This window comes from Cenococcum geophilum (assembly GCF_001692895.1).
Source record: "Cenococcum geophilum 1.58 unplaced genomic scaffold K441scaffold_118, whole genome shotgun sequence".
In the NCBI taxonomy this organism is placed as follows: domain Eukaryota; kingdom Fungi; phylum Ascomycota; class Dothideomycetes; order Gloniales; family Gloniaceae; genus Cenococcum; species Cenococcum geophilum.
This window is the reverse complement of record NW_027137676.1, coordinates 146,109-165,189: the sequence shown is the minus strand read 5'-3', so window position 1 is coordinate 165,189 and position 19,081 is coordinate 146,109. Positions and strand designations below refer to the sequence as shown.

Here is a 19,081-nt window from a genome sequence, read left to right as displayed (position 1 = left end):
TCTTCTGAAAGCTGATACGCACAGCCAGATCTGTTATCCATAAGGTCAAGAGGCCAAGAGAACCGCCGCCCTCAGATAAGCCTTCTAGAGTTGTTTTCGACAGCTTTGGCTTTTTGAACCCTTTTAGACTTGCTGACTCCTAGTCCGGCCAAGCCCACCTTGGTTGCTCGTGGAGGCAACTGATCCTGTATATCATACTTGTCCACGGAGAAAACTCTTCTACAGTCGTTGAACTGACTAGGGATATGACCTTTTCTCATCCTATAACAGGTCAGGGCACACCCTGGGGTGAAACTTGAGTATGCTCATGTTCCCCTGATCTGAATCACTTGCCTCGGCCTCCAGAATTCTGCCCAAAACTATAGGCATCTTGCCCATTTTCTCTCGCAAAGCAAGCTGCTTCTGTTCCCTTGTATACAGAAAAAGCATCACGATGGGCTTCACCTTGGCGATCTTGTTCAAGGCCCCAAAGATCAATCCAATCAATCACAAGGCTAGGTCGATTCCTGTGTTCAACCCCATCGACAAGTATGGCCGGGCGTTTTTCTTTTCTTGGTGGGGCTTCTTCATCGCCTTTTGGGGTTGGTAAGTCCGGCATCCGGACATACATGCCAGTGCATCAGCTAATCAAAATTCGCAGGTATACGTTCCCGCCGCTAGTAAGTCAGAAATATGGCCGACATGGGAGTCTCGTCATCGACCAACAGGCTAATACGGAACAACCAGATGTCCATCACGATCAAAAAGGACCTCAATCTCTCTGCCGACGAAATTTCGAATTCGAACATTCTTGCGCTCACCGCTACGTATGTTCCTCACCACCCTTTAAGCCATGTATTCGGAGTTTTAATGAAGATTCAGTCTCGTTGCTCGAGCGCTAGCCGGACCAGCTTGTGATAGATGGGGTCCTCGGAAGGTGTATGCCAGCTTTTTATTGATGGGTGCTCTCCCAACGGCAATGGCTGGCTTAGTCACAAACGCAGCGGGTCTTATGGTATTGCGGTTTTTCGTCGGTATCCTTGGTGCAGTCTTTGTCCCGTGCCAGGTCTGGACTACTGGCTTCTTCGACAAGAATGTTGTCGGATCAGCCAACGCGTTAGCTGGGGGGTGGGGTAATGCTGGTGGGGGCATTACGTAGTAAGCTCTCACGGCTTGTCGGACACATTTGATGTCAAACAGTAACATCGTGAACAGTTTCGTCATGCCGGTAATCTTTGATTCTCTTGTCCACGGTCAAGGCTTAACCCCCACCCAGGCCTGGCGTGTCGCATTCATTGTTCCCTTCATTTTGATCACCGCAACCGCCATCGGTATGCTTACACTCGCCGAAGATACACCTATAGGAACGTGGTCCAATCGCCACCTTGCTGTTCCAGGAACCACTGCCGTTGACATCCCTGGCTTAATCGCCGACAAAGCCACAAACACCAACGAATCGCCAACTGAATCCGATGGAAAGCTGAAGATTCAGGAGCAACAACCTAGCGACGAGGAGATCCAAGTTGGCGAAATTGAGACGATCACTTGCGCTCGTGGGGAAATCATTCAAACCCCTAGCATATCAGAGGCACTTCCAGTCATTTTCTCCCTGCAGACTCTCACTCTCACGGCTGCGTACTTTTGTTCATTTGGCGGCGAGCTTGCTCTCAACTCCGTTCTCGGGGCATACTATCTTAAGAACTTCCCAAAACTCGGTCAAACCCTCAGCGGCAGATGGGCGTCCATGTACGGTCTTCTCAACGTCATTACTCGGCCATCGGGTGGATTCGTCGGCGACTTGATCTACAAATACACTCATTCCTTCTGGCTAAAGAAGATGTGGATACACTTTGTTGGTATCTCTACTGGCATCTTCTTGATCGTGATTGGCCTCAAGGACCCTCACCATCAACCGACCATGTTTGGGCTAATTGCTGGCATGGCTTTCTTTCATGAGGCTGGGAATGGTGCCAACTTCGCTCTTGTGCCTCATGTTCATCCCTTTGCTAATGGTAAGTTCTCCAATGCCATTTCTGCAGCGACCATCTAAAATTCCCTTCATTTAATTCGTATGCGTAGGCATCCTTTCTGGCCTCACTGGCGCAGCAGGCAATTTGGGTGGTGTGATCTTTGCCATTATCTTCCGCTACAATGGCACTGACTATGCTCGGGCCATCTGGATCTGTGGTATCTTGCATATCGCGATGAATTTATCTGTCATTTGGATAAGACCCATCCCCAAGGGCCAGATCGGAGGAAGATGAAAACCATGTGATCAGTGTGGTCAATAGTATTACTTATTCCGTATTACGGCCGTAAATACAATACAATATACGCTTTAATACTATACCGTGACCCGTAACCGTATAAGATCTGTAATACGTACTGAATACGCTTTAGCTAGTGATACGGTTATAATATTAGTCAGTGTATAGAAAAAAAGTCCGTTAATTAAATACTAATTATAATTAATAATGGTCCGATAATCATACACCCCCTAAATGATACGCGTACACCCCCCAATTGATACGCATACACCCCCTACATTATTTGGTTTAGACGCTTCCTCATTAAGTTAGATGTTTCCTCATTAAGTTAGAATATCACGTGCGTTTGACTTGTTTGCGCCTGCATCACGAAATTCAAAGTGCGAGCCTATGGTATAGCCAGTATTTCGCTCAAATGCTGAGGGCTCTCTACGAGTAGATCTGTCAACGCGATTGGCAATTATAGAGCCGGTTGTAGGGTTGGTTAGCCGACCGCCGCGACGCTCTACAATTGCAGGTCCTTGGATGCGAAGCAGAGGTGTTAATTTGGGTCCCACCGGGCGCGGGCGCGGGGGCGCGAAGCAGGTGGCAGCACCTAAATCAGTTTGCGCGACGCCTTATAAAGCACTGCGCAATCCAATTAATCGACTCAGTCGCGATCCAAATTTAGACTCTACTACTTATACTATAACTAAAATCAAGACTTGATTGTGGTGTTGCGTACATGGCACACACTTTGATTTTCGCGATGCAGGCGCAAACAAGTCAAACGCACGTGATATTCTAACTTAATGAGGAAACATCTAACTTAATGAGGAAGCGTCTAAACCAAATAAGGTAGGGGGTGTATGCGTATCAATTGGGGGGTGTACGCGTATCATTTAGGGGGTGTATGATTATCGTTGACCTTAATAATTAAAGGCCACTACTAGTCGCACACCCCCTAATTACTGCGCGCACACCCCCCAATTACTGCTCGCACACCCCCCAATTACTGCTCGCACACCCCCCGAAACGGGCTTAGATCCTTCCACTTCAAGTTAGAATATCACGTGTGTTTGACTTGTTTACACCCAAATCGCGAAAACAACACCACGCGCCCATACCAAGAGCCTACAATTGTAGAGCGTCGTCGCGGTCGCGGTCGCGCGGCTGGCTGGCTCTACTGCTGGCTCTACAAATCGCATCAATAACTTCACTCAGCGGGAGCTCTTAGTATTCGAGCGAAATACTGGCTGCACTACCCGCGGGTGCCACGTGGGCACAAGTGTAGGCGCAGGTGTAGGCGCGGGCGCGGGCGCGGGCGCGGGTGTGCTCAGAGGCAATCTACAGATGTTTAAATAGAGACAGCAGCACCCAATCTAGTTCTTACAGCGTCTCGCAGAGCACTCCGTAGTCCTACCAGTTAACTTAGGACAATCTTGAAGATATTATATTTTAACACTTTGATTTTCGCGATTTGGGTGTAAATAAGTCAAACACACGTAATATTCTAACTTAAAGTGGAAGGATCTAAGCCTGTTTCGGGGGGATGTGCGAGCAGTAATTGGGGGGTGTGCGCGCAGTAATTAGGGGGTGTGCGACTAGTAGTGGCCTAATTAAAAGGTTTTTTTACCAGATAACTGATAAAACACGTTACTAAAAAATAGTATTAGTAAGCTTTTAAAAATCATAACCGAGTTAACTGTCATTAATTCCGAGGTTTTGCCGGTCGTAGTATAATTTTCTAATTAGGCCTAGATAACCTAGGAGACTTTAGTAACTTTAATACCCGTCTTTAAACGCCTTATAGACGTCCTTTAGTAGAGCCTTTATTAAGCCGTCTACTAGCTAGTCTACGCCCAGTATAGTGTAGTTTAATCCTACCCTAGTGTCGAACGGACCACCCTATGTCTTACTACCCCGCTAATGTTTTACAAACCTGTTTCTATAACCTAGTCATTACGTACTACCTCATGTATATATAGTCTCTTTTCTTCGTAGATCAATCTACACACGAGTCCTCCTTTCCTGACCTTATTCTACGTTCAACACCTAGTTAATATTATCATCAATCTTGTAGAGCTTAATATCCGTATAGCGCTCCTTTAGCACCGGTCGTTTACCCTTAGTAAGTACTTACCCGTGTTTTGGGTCGGGGCCTGGATAGCTCTAGGGTTATAGTGCACAGTGTTGGCGGTTAAGCCTCTAGACTCTGCTAGTACACCCATGATCGCAAAGACTAGAAAAAGAACTGAGGTTATAATAGTCACTGCAGACATCAACTAAGGCGTAATAAGTGATCAAGGATAATATTCGAGTGATAGCCGAGAATTCAATATTACTTTTTCGGAAATAATACATTAATATGACTCCTATGGAGGAAAGACTGTACGACTGTTGACATAATATTTTAATCATAAGGGAGAGAAACGTCTGAGGAATGTGGGACTGAAACCAACGGTATTAACAGCGCGTGAGACTTTCCGTCCTGAACCAACACCGAAAAACCTGTCTCCATGCGATAAAAGAGCAGATAGGAACATAAATGATACATAAGAGATAACACACCAAGAAGAGCACAAGACACGGATGAAAGATCGTCATGAGAGTAGAGGTTGCTACAAAAGAAAAGATATATGTGCATTAAACGAAAAACAATTACAGTGTTTAAAATCGGTTGTAAACCGTGAGTATTTTGTCTCGTATGAGACGGAAGATGATGGTACAAGCAGATGCTAGCATCTCGGGAATGGTCAAAAAGCGTACAAATAGCCTTTAAGCGCTTACACGCAGAGAATTGTCGACATCCTTTTTGGTTCGAATTAGATTGGTTAGGGTTTTCATCCAGTGCCTTTTCGCCTTTCCATTTGTCGTTATGGTAATTGTATGAGTTGCTGTTTTGTGCATAATAACTGATTCAGCGACGGAAGACTTGCTCGACCGCTGTAGCCCTGAGCTGACTGTTCCTACGGCGTAATTATTCTCCAAGAAGGTTAAGAATGTATTGACGTCCGATAATGTACTCATGGCGCCTAGGGACACTCTCACAACTCCAGTGGCTCTACCCTGCATAACCACCAATGGCCGGCTACAGCGGTGTCCAGCCGCGAAAGCCGCCCTCATTTCGGAGGCATCAAACTCCAGAAAGTTGGCTACACCTCCAGGGTTACATAGCCCTCCAGCGCGGATATATATTCCGTTGATGTTGGCCAACTTCTCGACTTCGGTAAATGGGATAGGCGTACCAACGGAGTCGAATACGTTGAACGCGATCGTTGCGCCTTGCGTCTTGGGATCACCGTATATGGCTTCTGGGTCTTTATATATGCGGCAGACTGACAGCCCATTAGAGTGAGTTAGAGTACTTATGCCCCTGAAAAGTCGTTTGGCAAGATAGGCTGTGTGCGCAGAGATCCGGGACATTGACTTAAATAACTGCTGATGAACGTCAAGGGCGTGGCCAAGGGCGAAGATGGAGTGAAATGGCAGTGTGCCATCTTCTAACTCATCATGAAGTGAGGAATCCTTTTTTGCGTGCCAGGTGTCATCGAGAGCGATAATTATGTCCACGGTTCCACCGCCAAAATATTTCCGCTGTTGGAGCATATGGCCTGCTTCCTTGCGAACAATCAGAGCACCAATATTAGGAAAGCCAAATATTTTGTAGAAACTGACACATGTGAAGTCCGGAGCTCCCTTATCACGTAGATCAATTGAACATGTCGTTGCTAGTGTAGCAGCATCTAGCAGAGTGTATATCTTGGCTCCTTTCTTGCTTCGCAGCTTTGCAGGCCTAAGAAGCTTAGCGAAATGGCTTGCATATGGCGAGAAGAAAGCACGTTTACATACCATGTTAGAGGCAGCCGCCGACCCGTCATGTTCGATTGACCTGGAAAAGCGAATAGGCCGATTTGTCTAGCGTGGCTAATTAAGCGTCCAATCCGTAATTAATTAGTCGACGGATTGCTAATCTAAAAATTAACCTATTAATCTAATCCGTCCGTGAGGTTATCCGTCTTAATCCGGATTGGATCGGATTGAGGTCGGATAAGGGGGGTAGAGGTGTATATTGGTGGCGGTATTGGAAGTAGCTAATAATGGTGTAGTCTTATATAGAAATGAGCTTTAGGATAAACCTAGAGGTAGTTCTATAAGGCCTAAATTAACTTATTTTAATGGTAATATACGCCGTTAGAAGCCATAGGAAGAGAGGTACGGGTAGAAGCCTTTCCAGTAGGGCTATCGTGGTAGGTATGTAAGTAGCTATTATAAAGTTAGTATAGTGGTAAGTTTAGGGGGCGCAAATTTGTGGTTAGAATTAGCCTAAAGTTTCCTAAAACGCGCTTTATATACGTTACTACGTTTTTTAAGCGTGATAGGATCTAAATAGCTGTATAAGGTGGTGATTAAGGGTAAGGGAGGTAAGAAGGGGGGGTAGCTAAAAGTCTTATACGAAGTTCAAAGTTCTTTTAAAGGGGGAGGCCTGTGTATATAACCTTAATTCTATGGATTTGATTAGCTAGATTAGAGTTAGGGCTATACGCGGAAAACAACGTTAAACTCCCTCTATTGTTAGCTCCTTTCTCTTACTAATACCTTACTATTATTGTATTATTTTTGCTTATTCTAAGGCTTGGAAATTACTTTAATGATATTATTATAAGCGCCAGAAATTTTACTACACGTTTAGACCGCGTGTGGCTATATATACGTCGCGATAGGAACGCAACCGTAATGCGATTAGAATCTTAGTATAAAAGTTAATAAGTCCCTACTAGAATTCTCTACTAAATTATTCCTGCTTTATAAAACTACCTACTTTATTTTCTCTCCTTGCTAATTATAATAGACCGCTTTATTACTTAAGTTCTGGCTGCTTCCTGCTACTCTGCGGGTACCTAGTGTAGCTATATATCTTCCTCCTATAGCTCTAGCGGCGTACGGAGCTACCTTTATAGTACTCCCCCTAAGAGCATTCCCGCTACAGTCTCTACTATTAAGGAGACTGCTAATTGTATAATTATGGACCCTCCTGCTAAAGATACTGATGTAGAAGACTCTAATATTGGCGAAGTAATAGGCAGAAGACTGCTCTTAAAAGACGGCCGTTAAGTAATTAGCTAGAAGGATCTTCTACCTGGTTATAAGCCTTCCTTTTTACGCCGTAGGCGCACCTAGAAGTTATATATATAGGCTTATAGATATTTAATTAAAAACCGAAATAGGCGTGATTGCTAGGCCTGCGAGCGTTGTAAGTTAGGCTCTTAATATAGATACCCTAATACTAATAATTCTATTATAAGGAGCAGGCCTCTTTTAAAAAGCTTACTATAACTTTATATTCTCTGCCACCAGTACGACTTATATAATTGGATACCTCTATAGGTACCACTAAATTGGCCAAAATGGGTCTAATCTTCCCCCTAGTGAATCCTCTACCTTACCCACCTCCACTTTCTCTCCTACGATGTTATATAATCTGGTTACACCAGTTAATTTAGATAAGGCGCGAAGGCTATTTACTAAGTTTATTATTATAGAAGGAATTACTAGGCGGTAGAGCACTAGCTCCTACCTATAACGCCTTATTAAGCTCTTAAATCCTACTATAGATGGTATCTGCCCTAACTTATATAAGAGTAGTCGCGCCTAGATTAAGGCCCGCTATATTAGTGCCTGCAAAGCCGTTGCTAAGCTTATACGGAACGTAATTAGTAGGATTTATATAAGCTTTAATGGCTGGAGTTCTCGTAGTAGTGTAGGCGTCCTCTCTATAGTGGCCTACTTTATTAATAAGATTGGCCATGCATGGACTCTTCTAATTGGCTTGCCTAAGATCTATAGCTCTAAGACCGAAGAGAATATTATAGCTCTGCTTTCTAGTGTATTAGAACGATATAATATTACCTATAAGATTAGCTTCCTTATTGGCGATAATGCTAGCCTAAATAATAGAGCTATTAACCTCCTTGCAATCCAATGCGGATAGGACGCTAAGGAACGCCGTATTAGGTGCTCTAGCTATATCCTTAACCTTATTACTAAGGCAATTGTATTTAGCAATAGGCTAAGCCTCTTTTAGAGGAGCCTTGTAAGTATAAGCGAGGAGGATTAGTATAAGGAGTGGAGGAAGAAGAGCTTAATTAGTAAGGTGTATAATATCGTTTGGTGGCTATAAGGGTCGCCTAAGCATATGTGTTACGGACGCTTTAAGTACGATGTTACAACTACTTAGAGAAGAGTCGGAAGAAGCTAGTTAGTTAATACAGGCACGGTCTAGGATAGAACCCATAGAACCATATAACAAGGAATGGTAAGCAGAGTCACGTGATGTAATCTATATAATCTGTGTAATCTATAAGATCTGTTATAGAGCGAGCAGAGCAGACAGAGAAGACAGAGTAACAACTTTCTTAGGAGTACGGTTGTGTATTTAAGGACCCTTAGTCCCTACCTAGATAGTTCCTTCCTTATAGTAATTCTCAGAATATAATTGGAGTTAATCTATTAGGCAACCACTCTACCAGTTGTTATTACCTTGTTAACTCTTATACTTGCATTTCCTACACACCTAGCCCATTAATAAACCCATTGTAGTTCTTGCTATAAGGTTCCGTTATATAATTACTACCTAGTTACGGTATTAATATAAGAAGTCAAATAATATACTACTAAAAGTAGCCACCATAACGCCATTAACGGTAGCAACTACTTTAAGAATAGGAGGTAATACCAGTATAGCGGATACTAACTTATAGCAACCTGTGACGGTCGGACAGCTATAGGAGGTAGTTAACTAGCTAATAGCTAATAATATAGTGTTAGAAGAAAGACTTAACGGGATAGAAGTAGTAAAGATCAAGCTACTATTAATTAAGAGATTTACAGGGGAGAGGTTAAGGCTTAAAGGATTCCTTATATAGATGCACTTTAAGGTCTCGTAAAAAGGAGTAAAGTTACCTATACCTGTAGATCGGATAGCCTACACAGGACTATTCTTATCAGGAAAAGCACTTAAGTAGTTTAAACCTTACCTTACGGAGATACAAGCAAACGGAATAACGACCACTAACTAAGACGTGCGGTTTATGTTTTTAAGCTAGGAAGGATTCGTAGAATAACTTATATAGATGTTTGGAGATCCAGAAGGAACAATTATAGTGGAAAGAAAACTCCAAAATCTCGTGTAATGAACTTTAGTAATTAAGTATACAATATAGTTCTAGACACTAGTAATATAAGTAAAGTGGAATAATAGGGCGCTTATAGCATAGTATAAACAGGGACTTAAGGCTAAAGTCTAGGACGTAATTATCCTAATAGAAGATACGGACACCCTAAGGGAACTAATAAATTAGGCGATTAAGATTAATAATTAAATCTACTAAAGGGAACAGGCTAAGAAAGGCCAGGACAGAGTTCTATAGTTGTATAAGGCGCAAAGTACGCAACAATAAAAGCCAAGTTAGAAACTATAGTATGGCGTAGAGCTAATGGACCTAAGTGGTACCAAAAAAACCTATAAAAAAGGAAGCAAACTATAGAAACCTAGAGGACAAAGATTAAGTAATTAAAGGTCTAAGGAGTAGAGGCCGAATTAGGGATCTTAATAGTAGAAGATATTTAGGCGGACTCTATAATAAGAGAAATGGTTTAAAGAAGGAGCTTATATAAATTGCGGAAAACAGGGTCATTATATTAGAGACTATAGAAGTGGGTAGAGTTACTATATAGTAAAGGGCACGGGACTAGTAGATGATATATACGTATAAAGGGACAACAATATGCTATAAGGAACAAAAGAATATTTAATTAGAAGTTTTGCGTTTTGTTACAACAACGTATGCCAAATTTATAAGGACGCTAAGTACGGCGTAAGCTATTAGCTATAAGAGCTAGCACCTGTAGAATATAGAGGAACTAACGAGCCAATTCGCAGATTGGATATTAAGGACAATAAATTTAACCTAGGTGAAACATTTAGTAACAATAAAGCAACAAGGGCCGCTTACTAGGAGTGAGTAGACCTCGGAGATATTATACTAGAGGTAGAGGATAATTCCGTTATAGAATAAGGAACATTAGTAGGGATCGAAACCCCACTAGACACAATGTCTATCGCTTTATAAGACGCAAGAGAAGTAGGATAGTAAACTACTTCGGCACTTAATAAAGGCAAAAGGCCAAAGGCTTAAGATTCTTAAGATGAGATAAAAAACAACTAAGATTCTTAAGATGAGATAAGGTAAGCTTAAGGACCTATAATGGACAGAAACTGATGGAATAGAGCAGTAGCTTAGTTTAAAGACATATAAATAAGCTCGGGACAAGAATTCCTAATAATATAAGATTCTCAAGACGAGATAAGTGAGATCTAGGACTCTTAAGACAAGATAAGGACACTAGTCAAGCCTAGTTAAACTAAGGCAGGGGCTAAGCTTAAGTCAGAAGCAAGCTTAGGATTAAAGAATCCAAAGGACTAAGAATTTAGAGCGCGAATTAGAACACCCACAAATAAGAGGTAAGGGGCTTCTTTATAGATCAGAGAATCTGCAGCATAAACAGTGATTAGACTAGGAGACAAATATATAGACCCGGAAGACTTACTAGGGGAGCACAGTGTTTAGCCTAAAGATTAAAAAGTTAATATTAAGATTAAGAAGCAAGACGACTTTAAGGATTAGAGCGTAAGGCGTAAACTAAAAGAAACCATAGAAGAGTTTAGGCAAAGAATTATTGTATAGCAAGAACAGAAACTAGATAAGAGATTTAGTATATTGGGATATATAGAGGATAGAGCACTAGTATAAAGAATTACTAATAGGCCGAGAGCAGGTATACTAAGAGCTAAGTGGCTTATTAAACTGGAACAAGAAGAGAATCTAGGGATTCCTACTAGGTTTAAGGAACGACATATAAAGGGCTGTTATAACGCAGTAATAAAAAGATATTTCCTTACGGACAGATTATATATACTTTAGCAGCTGTACCAAAAGTGGTATAGGCAACGACATAGTAATAAGTAGGAAGATTTCTATATATAGTTGGATAAAAAAGTTATTTAGGACCACCCGATTATAGAGAAGGCTATAACGCATATTAAAGGAGCCTTAATTATAATATTAAAGGATCTAGAGGAACGTTTAGAAGACTAGAGAAGTAAGAGACGTATCTTAGTACCTATAAATGAAGTCGTAACGTTTAGATTAGTATAATAAAGGTTTAAACTTAGGGATGAAGACGAGCTAAGAGTTAACCTAAAGCACCTAGCACACTATATAATATTATAGATTGCGTATATAGACAATATATACGAAATGTATAAGAATCCGAAAGAAAAGAATTAAAAATACCTTATAAGGATGTACTAGATAACGGACAAGTAATAGTATAGGAATGCTAAATATATACACGGATGGCATCCAATAGAGACCTAAGAGGAAGGAAGTTTAGTACTTTAACCAGGAAAATTCCTTATAGAAGAATGCTTAGACGGATAACAGTGGTAAAAATGCCTAGAAAACATGTGTCTATGGCATATTAAAGATAAAAAGTAAACTAGGTATTGGCTAAAGAGTAAGCCAAGTACACTAGGATTAAGCAGCTAATAGTTAGGAAAAGTAGAGACCTATAGAATTAGAGGGAGCCAGTAGTAGAGCCTTAGACCCTTAAAGAAATTTAAGGACGATACCTAAATTTATAAATCAATTGGTAAGATTAGCAGTTTAAAGCGCTAATAGATAGTAAAGTAACGCGAAACTATATTTTATTAATAGTAGTTAAGAGAATAGGACTACCTTACAGACAAAAGGAGCAACCTTACCTATTAGTTACAATTTTAGGAGATCTAATAACCTATAGAGAAGGGATTATTAACCTTAAAACAGGACCTATTTAGATAACTATTAAGGGAAGACAAATTAAGATGTCTTTTAATATCCTACCATTGGGACAGGACGAGGCAGTATTAGGCATGCCTTGGTTACAGAAATATAATCTAAGAATTAATTAGATTACAGGTTAGGTTAATATTAGAAATACTTAACGCCGCAAGATATAATAATAAGCTAAGTTGGTATAGTACTAAGTAGGAGCAACCTATAAAGAAACAGAAAAAGGACTAAGCTATATACTAAAGAGATACTATAAGTACGGTAAGAGACTATAGTCACCGGAAAGCAAAAAGCTATTAGAATATATAGCATGGGACTATAAAATAGAGTTAGAACTAGGAATAAGTCTAAAGTTCTTCCCAATCTATAAGCTTACTGAAGAAGAAGGTAGAGCGTTAAAAGAGTTTATTTAGGAAAATCTATAAAAGGGATATATTAGACCATTATAGTTATTGGCGGGTTATCCAGTACTATTTATACTAAAGAAGAATAGCAAACTAAGGCTGTGTATTAACTATAGATAGTTAAACAGCATTACTAGGAAGGATAGGTATCCTTTACCCTTAATTAGCAAAATCTAAGATAGAATAGGTAATGCGTAAATCTTCACAAAGATAGATCTAAGATGGGCGTACCATTAAATCAGGATTAAGGAAGGTGATAAATAGAAGGCAGCCTTTAGGTTAAAGGAAGGACTATATAAACTATTAGTTATGCAATTTAGGCTTATAAACGCATTAGTAACATTCTAGAAGCGTATTAATAATATATTAGAAGAATACTTGGATGAATTTGTTATAGCGTATCTTAATAATATCATTATCTACTTAATAACTAAGGAAGAACATAGGGAACACATTAAATGGGTTTTAAAGAGACTATAAGAAGAACAAATGCCAGTAGTAATTAAGAAATGCGAGTTCTTTACTAGGAAGACTAATTTTATTAGATTTATTATTAAACTAGGCTAACTTGGTATAGATCTAAAGAAGATTAAGGCTATAGTAAATTGGTAGGAACTAAAGAACGTTATATAGTTAAGATTATTCCTAGGGTTTTATAATTACTATAGAAGGTTTATAGCGCAGTGGTTAAAGGACACTAAGCCATTTACGCGGTTAATAAAGAAAGAAGAACTATAGGCATAGGGGGAGGAGTAAAGAAAACTCTTTAAAAAAGTTAAAGAGTTGTTTACCTAAGAGCTAGTTCTTAAGATCTATTAACTAGGACTAGAGACGGTTGTAGAAACAGATATATTAGACTATATACTAGGGGCGTGCTTTATATAAAGATATTAAAATAGATAGCACCTAGTAGCATACTATAGTCGAAAGATAACACCACCGGAGTTAAACTATAACATCTATAACAAAGAGTTGTTAGGTATAGTTATAGTATTAAAGGAATAGAAAGCATTCTTATAAGGTATAGAGAAACCATTTATAGTTAAGATGGATTATAAGAACCTAATAGGATTTCTAATAATAAAGGAACTTAACTAAAGATAGGTTAGATAGGCAGAGATGCTTACGGAATACTATTTTAAGATTTAGTATACTAAGGGTACAGACAATACGCGGGCAGATGCTCTAAGCCGTAAAGCTAAACTATAAAATAAGGAAAAGCTATTAGGGGCTTTATTGCGAAAGGATATAGACGGATTAATTAGGTACAATTATCCAAAAATTATAGCAACTTAAGAAGACAATAAACTAGAGAAAGTCTACGAGATGCTAGAAAGCTTTTAGGTATAAAGAATTTTAGAAGTATAGCTAGAAGATCTATAAACGGATATATACGAAAATTAAGAAGTAAAGTATATCCTAAGAAGTATAGCGGAGGAGTTTATAGAAGACTTCTATAAGGGACTAACCTAAGGACATAATAGAGCTACAGGCTTAGTGTTAAGACTCTAGGAGGAGTACATTATTAATAGAATCTAAAGGATAGCCAGAAAGGTTATAAAGGAATATCTAGATTGCTAAAGAAATAAACTAATAAGGTATAAGCCATATAGAGGGCTATAACCTATTAAAATACCAGAGAAACTATAGGAGGTTATATTATAGGACTTTATTATTAAGTTGCCAAAATTAAAAGATCCTATTACCGGATAAGATTATAACGCAATCTTAGTAATAGTAGATAAGCTTATAAAGTGGGGATACTTTATAGCATATATAGAAGAAATCTCAGCAGAAGATATTGCTAGAATCTATGTTAAAGAAGTGTTTATAAGACATAGAGTATTAAGCAAGATTATATCGGACAAAGATCTAAGATTTGTAGCAGCATTTTAGGAAGTGTTCTTAGCGGAGTAAGGAGTTTAAGTAGTAACTTCTACTATATATTATCTACAGACAGATAGTTAAATAGAAAGGTTAAATTAGACGCTAAAGCAGTATCTAAGGTATTATATTAATCATATATAGAATAATTGGGTATCGCTATTACTAGTTATATAGTTTATATATAATATAACACCTTAAGAAGGAATAGGCATATTACTATTTAAGGTAAATTATAGATATAAGCTAAGAATATCGTTATTACTACAGCAAGCGAAGAAAATGAGTAGTATAGCTAAAAAGAGAATAAAGAGATTAATAAATCTTTATGTAGACCTTATGGAATTAGTAAAGAAAGTATAAGAGAGAATAAAAAAGTACTATAATGCTAAGAGATCTAAGGGACCAGATCTTAAGGAGGGAGATAAAGTNTAGCTACTANANAAAAATTTTAAGAGTTAACGACCAAGTAAGAAATTAGACTATATTAGACTAGGACCTTTTAAAATTATATAAAGGATTTCACTAGTTATATTTAAGTTAAACCTACTAGCTAAAATAAAGATCTACCCTATACAGCATATTATAATGCTAGAGCCAGTATATAGGAATATTAAGCTATTAGTCTATAAAGCAGATATATATAGAGGGCAGGAAGAAGACAAATGGCAAGTTTTAAGGATTATTAGTTATAAGGATATTAACAACGAAATATAGTATAAAGTAAAGTAGATAGGCTATACTGAGACTACCTAGGAGCTACTAGAGAATTTAAAGAACGCTATAGAAAAGGTATAGGAGTATTAGAAGAGATTAGGTTAGGTAGTATTAATAAAGAAGGATCGCCAAAGAATAAGTTACCTAAGGGGGACCTAAGAAGAGCAGTTGCTAAACTACTTGGATTTGTTTCCTTCTCTGTTAAAAGAGAATCCGTTTTTTTATTACCTAGTTCCTGCAAACCTTATTCTATAAGTTTTTACTCCTTAGAATAAACCTTTTTATAAACTTTCTTAAGACGAAGCAGATGAATAGACGCCGTAATTTAAGCATCTAGAGCCTTCTGTTCCGCATTATAAGAATATTCTAATTTAGCAAGGGCTTGCAACAGTTTACTATTTAGCCGCGTAGTAGCAGATTAAATATAAGACCCTAAGATAAATTAATTAGGGAACCAGACGACTATTAAGAGTAATAGGTCGCGTATATTTAGCATTAGAAGTAGAGCGAACGTCATAGGACGAATAAATATTCGCTTTAGTGCACTCCAAGCAAGAGGAAGGTTATTAAGATAAAGGACTTACTAACGCAATATAGACTAACCCCTCTTTCGCACAACAAGAACACGGAAATAGCATTATTTTACCAAGAGATAATATCGTAGCAATAGTACGAGACCGGCGAGCTATAGAAGAAAGAGAGGATGCTTTAGGCATTATAAGTAACAATGTTAACTAAATTAATTAGACGGATATTATACCTCTAGTAAACGACCTAGAGATACTAGGTATCTTTAAGGACGAAGATAGAAAGAAGGGAGATAGTGTTATAGACGCTTTAAGTACAATATTATAACTACTTAGAGAAGAGTTAGAAGAAGCTAGTTGGTTAATATAGGCACGGTCTAGGATAGAACCCGTAGAACCATGTGACGAGAAATAGTAAGCAGAGTCACGTGATGTAATCTATGTAATCTGTGTAATCTGTGAGATCTGTTGCAGAGCGAGTAGAGTAGATAGAGAAGATAGAGCAACAACTTTCTTAGGAGTACGGTTGTGTATTTAAGGACCCTCAGTCCCTACCTAGATAGTTCCTTCCTTATAGTAATTCTTAGAATACAATTGGAGTTAATCTATTGGGCAACCACTCTACCAGTTGTTATTACCTTGTTAACTTTTGTACTTGCATTTCCTATATACCTAGCCCATTGACGAACCCATTGTAGTTCTTGCTATAAGGTTCCGTTACAGTATGTAGGCCTTTAAGGAGCTTTAAAGATTCTGCCCGTCTACTAAATTAAAGCTAGATTAGCTATTTATAGCTTATATAGTACTAAGCGACGGTGGAGTAAAGTGGAACTTAACGTTCTTATAAGTAGATATTGGTAAGTAAAACTTTTACTAAGGGAGCTTTAGAAAAGAGCTCCTATTATACCACCTCCCCTATTACTTATATAACTCCCCCATACTTTATTTTTTTTATTCCCCTATTTTAGAGCATTTAAAGCAACCTTATATCGCGCAGTTCCGCTATTTAGAACTTTTATATTTGGTGTTGTTAATACTTAAATTAAGACTAACGATTTAGCTTATAATTTTGCGAATTTTCTTACCCTACTCTCTCTTAAATCTGTCCTTTTTTTCCTCTTAAATATATATAGTCATCGTCAAAATGCTACTAAGTGTGGATTTTATACGCTTTTAGTGTATTTTACACCAAAATCGTATATATATAGATATTAGATACCATTTATAAAATAACGACTAATATTTTCTTATAGTACTACTACTTTATAACGCCATCGACCTTACCTACGGACGTTATGCAGCTCTATCGCGAGATCGCCTTTTAAATGAGGACTGGGCTAAACTAGAACAGTTCTATAAGCTTCTGCTTCCTATATAGCAAATAATAAAGCAAATTAAAGGTAACGCCCAGGACGGAACGCACGGCGCCTTATAGGAGGTGCTTCCTATAATAGATTATATTCTAGAGTACCTAGAATCTACTGTATAGGAGCTGTAGAATAAGCTAAATAGCTATTTTAAAACAGGTAGGAAGCCTACTAACTTGTTAAAGCTCTAATCACTAACTCCTTAATATAAAATAGCTGTTAACTTCGGCCATCTTAAGATAAGAGCTTACTATAAGCGCACCGATCTTATACCTGCTTATTGCGCTACTGTTATACTTTACCCTGGCCTTAAGTTTGACTACTTTAAAGAGAAGTGGGTAAGTAATAAGGCCTGGATTAATGACTGTAAGAAGGAAGTAAAGGGCTACTAGGTAGAATATATACAGCAGCATTAAATTGCTGTTGTTGCAGAGGAGCACGCCGCTGCATCCAAATCGCTATACTAATCGCCCGAACTTAATAAGGACTCTAAGGAAGAAAAGGTATTAGATTTTAGTCGTTTCCTATGCCTTACTAACACTAAGTAAGCAGTTGAGGACGAATTTAATAGATACTGTGCCTCCCCTTTTAAGGAAAAGATTATAAATCCTATTAAGTGGTAGGTAGATTATCGTGAGTAGTACCCTATCCTTTACAAATTAGCTTTAGAGCTTTATAGTTGCCCTAGAATAAGTACCGAATGCGAAAGGATATTTAGCGACATAGGTAGAATGGTTACACCTAATTGTAATCGCTTTTAAGCTGCTTTAATTAAGGAAGAAGAGTGCTTAAGGAAGTGGTTAAGAATGGGAGTTCCTGGGGCTTAATTGGGTGTCAGATTCGCTATATTTTATTACTTATTCTGCTAGGTAGTACGGTAATATTTAGCTTCTTATTTTCTATTATAACTGATTTTATAATAAATATTAATTGCGACACTATGCCAAGGATCGTGAGTCGAGATCTAGGCTCTGGATTTGGGTGAGCGATTGACGATCTGGCGCCGAGCCTCAACTTAAGCCTTAACACCATGCCAAGAATTGCGAGTTCAATCTAACCATCGGATTGCGATTGTTTGCAATCCGATCTTAATAATCCGTCTAATTTAACGGCTTCAATTAACAATCCAATCAATTAATCGAAGCCTTATTAATCCAATCGACGGTTTATTGGCCACGCTGGATTTGTCCTTTGAGAGGACCCAGTTTGACTTTAGCTCCATCCTCAGATCCATCAACCCACCGGTTGACTTGTTCATCATCCCGGAAGCAGAAGTGACTGCCATGAGTAAATTCGCGGATCCCAATGAGGCTTGTATGTGCATCCCGATGGTATCCGTACCAAAATCCCTTCTGCCTTTTATTACTCTCACTTGATTCATGATAGTCTCTAAAGGACTCGGCGACGAGTTTGATGGCGGCAGTAGCATTGGATGCAAATATCAAATCGAAATGGTCCGGGTCGGCGTTGAAGAACTGTAGTGTGCGAATTCTGACCTCGTCTACTCGGTCTCCAGCAAGAGTAGAGGGCGTTGAAGCCGAATGAGGGTTTCCGTATAGATTCGAAACTAAGTCTTCGGAGAACTTCTCGACGAGAGATCTGGCGTACAACTGAAGTAGTTAGAGGCCGCCAATGTGTGCACGGTTTCTATGGAGCTTACGGTAGTGCCTCCGTGGTCGAGGTACGTTTTTCCTAGATAAATTAATTAGTTTAGGCGATTTAGAGCTAGCAACCGTAGGTTCAACCTTTAAGCATAGGATATTCATCGTCTCTAATCTCCTCAACATACTTGTTGTAGGCCGTTGGTAGTCTGTCACCAGCATCTTCACCGGGAGAGGCAGATGAAGAATTCATCCTAGGAACTACGAGGGGCTTGGCGAATAAAGACCGAACTTTAATAAAGGATAGATAATACGTGCCGTAAGAAGTTTGAAATTTTAGAGATTGTTGGCGGCTAGTTGGGAGAGTCACAGATGCCGAAAATACATGGCATCAAAGCACTTGTATACAGCATACCAACAGCATAAAACCCTGCCAAATTCCTTCTCAATAGATGAGATT

General features: G+C 39.0%; 2 protein-coding genes across 2 annotated transcripts; one reads left to right on the top strand and one right to left on the bottom strand.

Annotated features, from left to right (window-relative positions):
• Positions 1-433: 433 nt before the first annotated feature.
• Positions 434-2,243, top strand: K441DRAFT_598453 (nitrate transporter; the record flags this gene model as incomplete). Its single annotated transcript, XM_067645116.1, has 6 exons — positions 434-585; positions 641-659; positions 727-806; positions 862-1,137; positions 1,195-1,991; positions 2,059-2,243. The coding sequence occupies 6 exons, from the start codon at positions 434-436 to the stop codon at positions 2,241-2,243; spliced, it is 1,509 nt and encodes a 502-aa protein (XP_067496144.1).
• A 2,958-nt stretch (positions 2,244-5,201) lies between these two features.
• On the bottom strand, positions 5,202-18,805 carry K441DRAFT_649944 (PLP-dependent transferase; the record flags this gene model as incomplete). Its single annotated transcript, XM_067646961.1, has 6 exons — positions 18,766-18,805; positions 18,681-18,712; positions 18,259-18,630; positions 13,444-13,475; positions 6,078-6,152; positions 5,202-6,021 (listed from the first exon to the last, which is right to left on the bottom strand). Coding segments are annotated over exons 1-6 (1,341 nt in total), but the record flags the coding sequence as incomplete, so codon positions are not given.
• Positions 18,806-19,081: the final 276 nt, after the last annotated feature.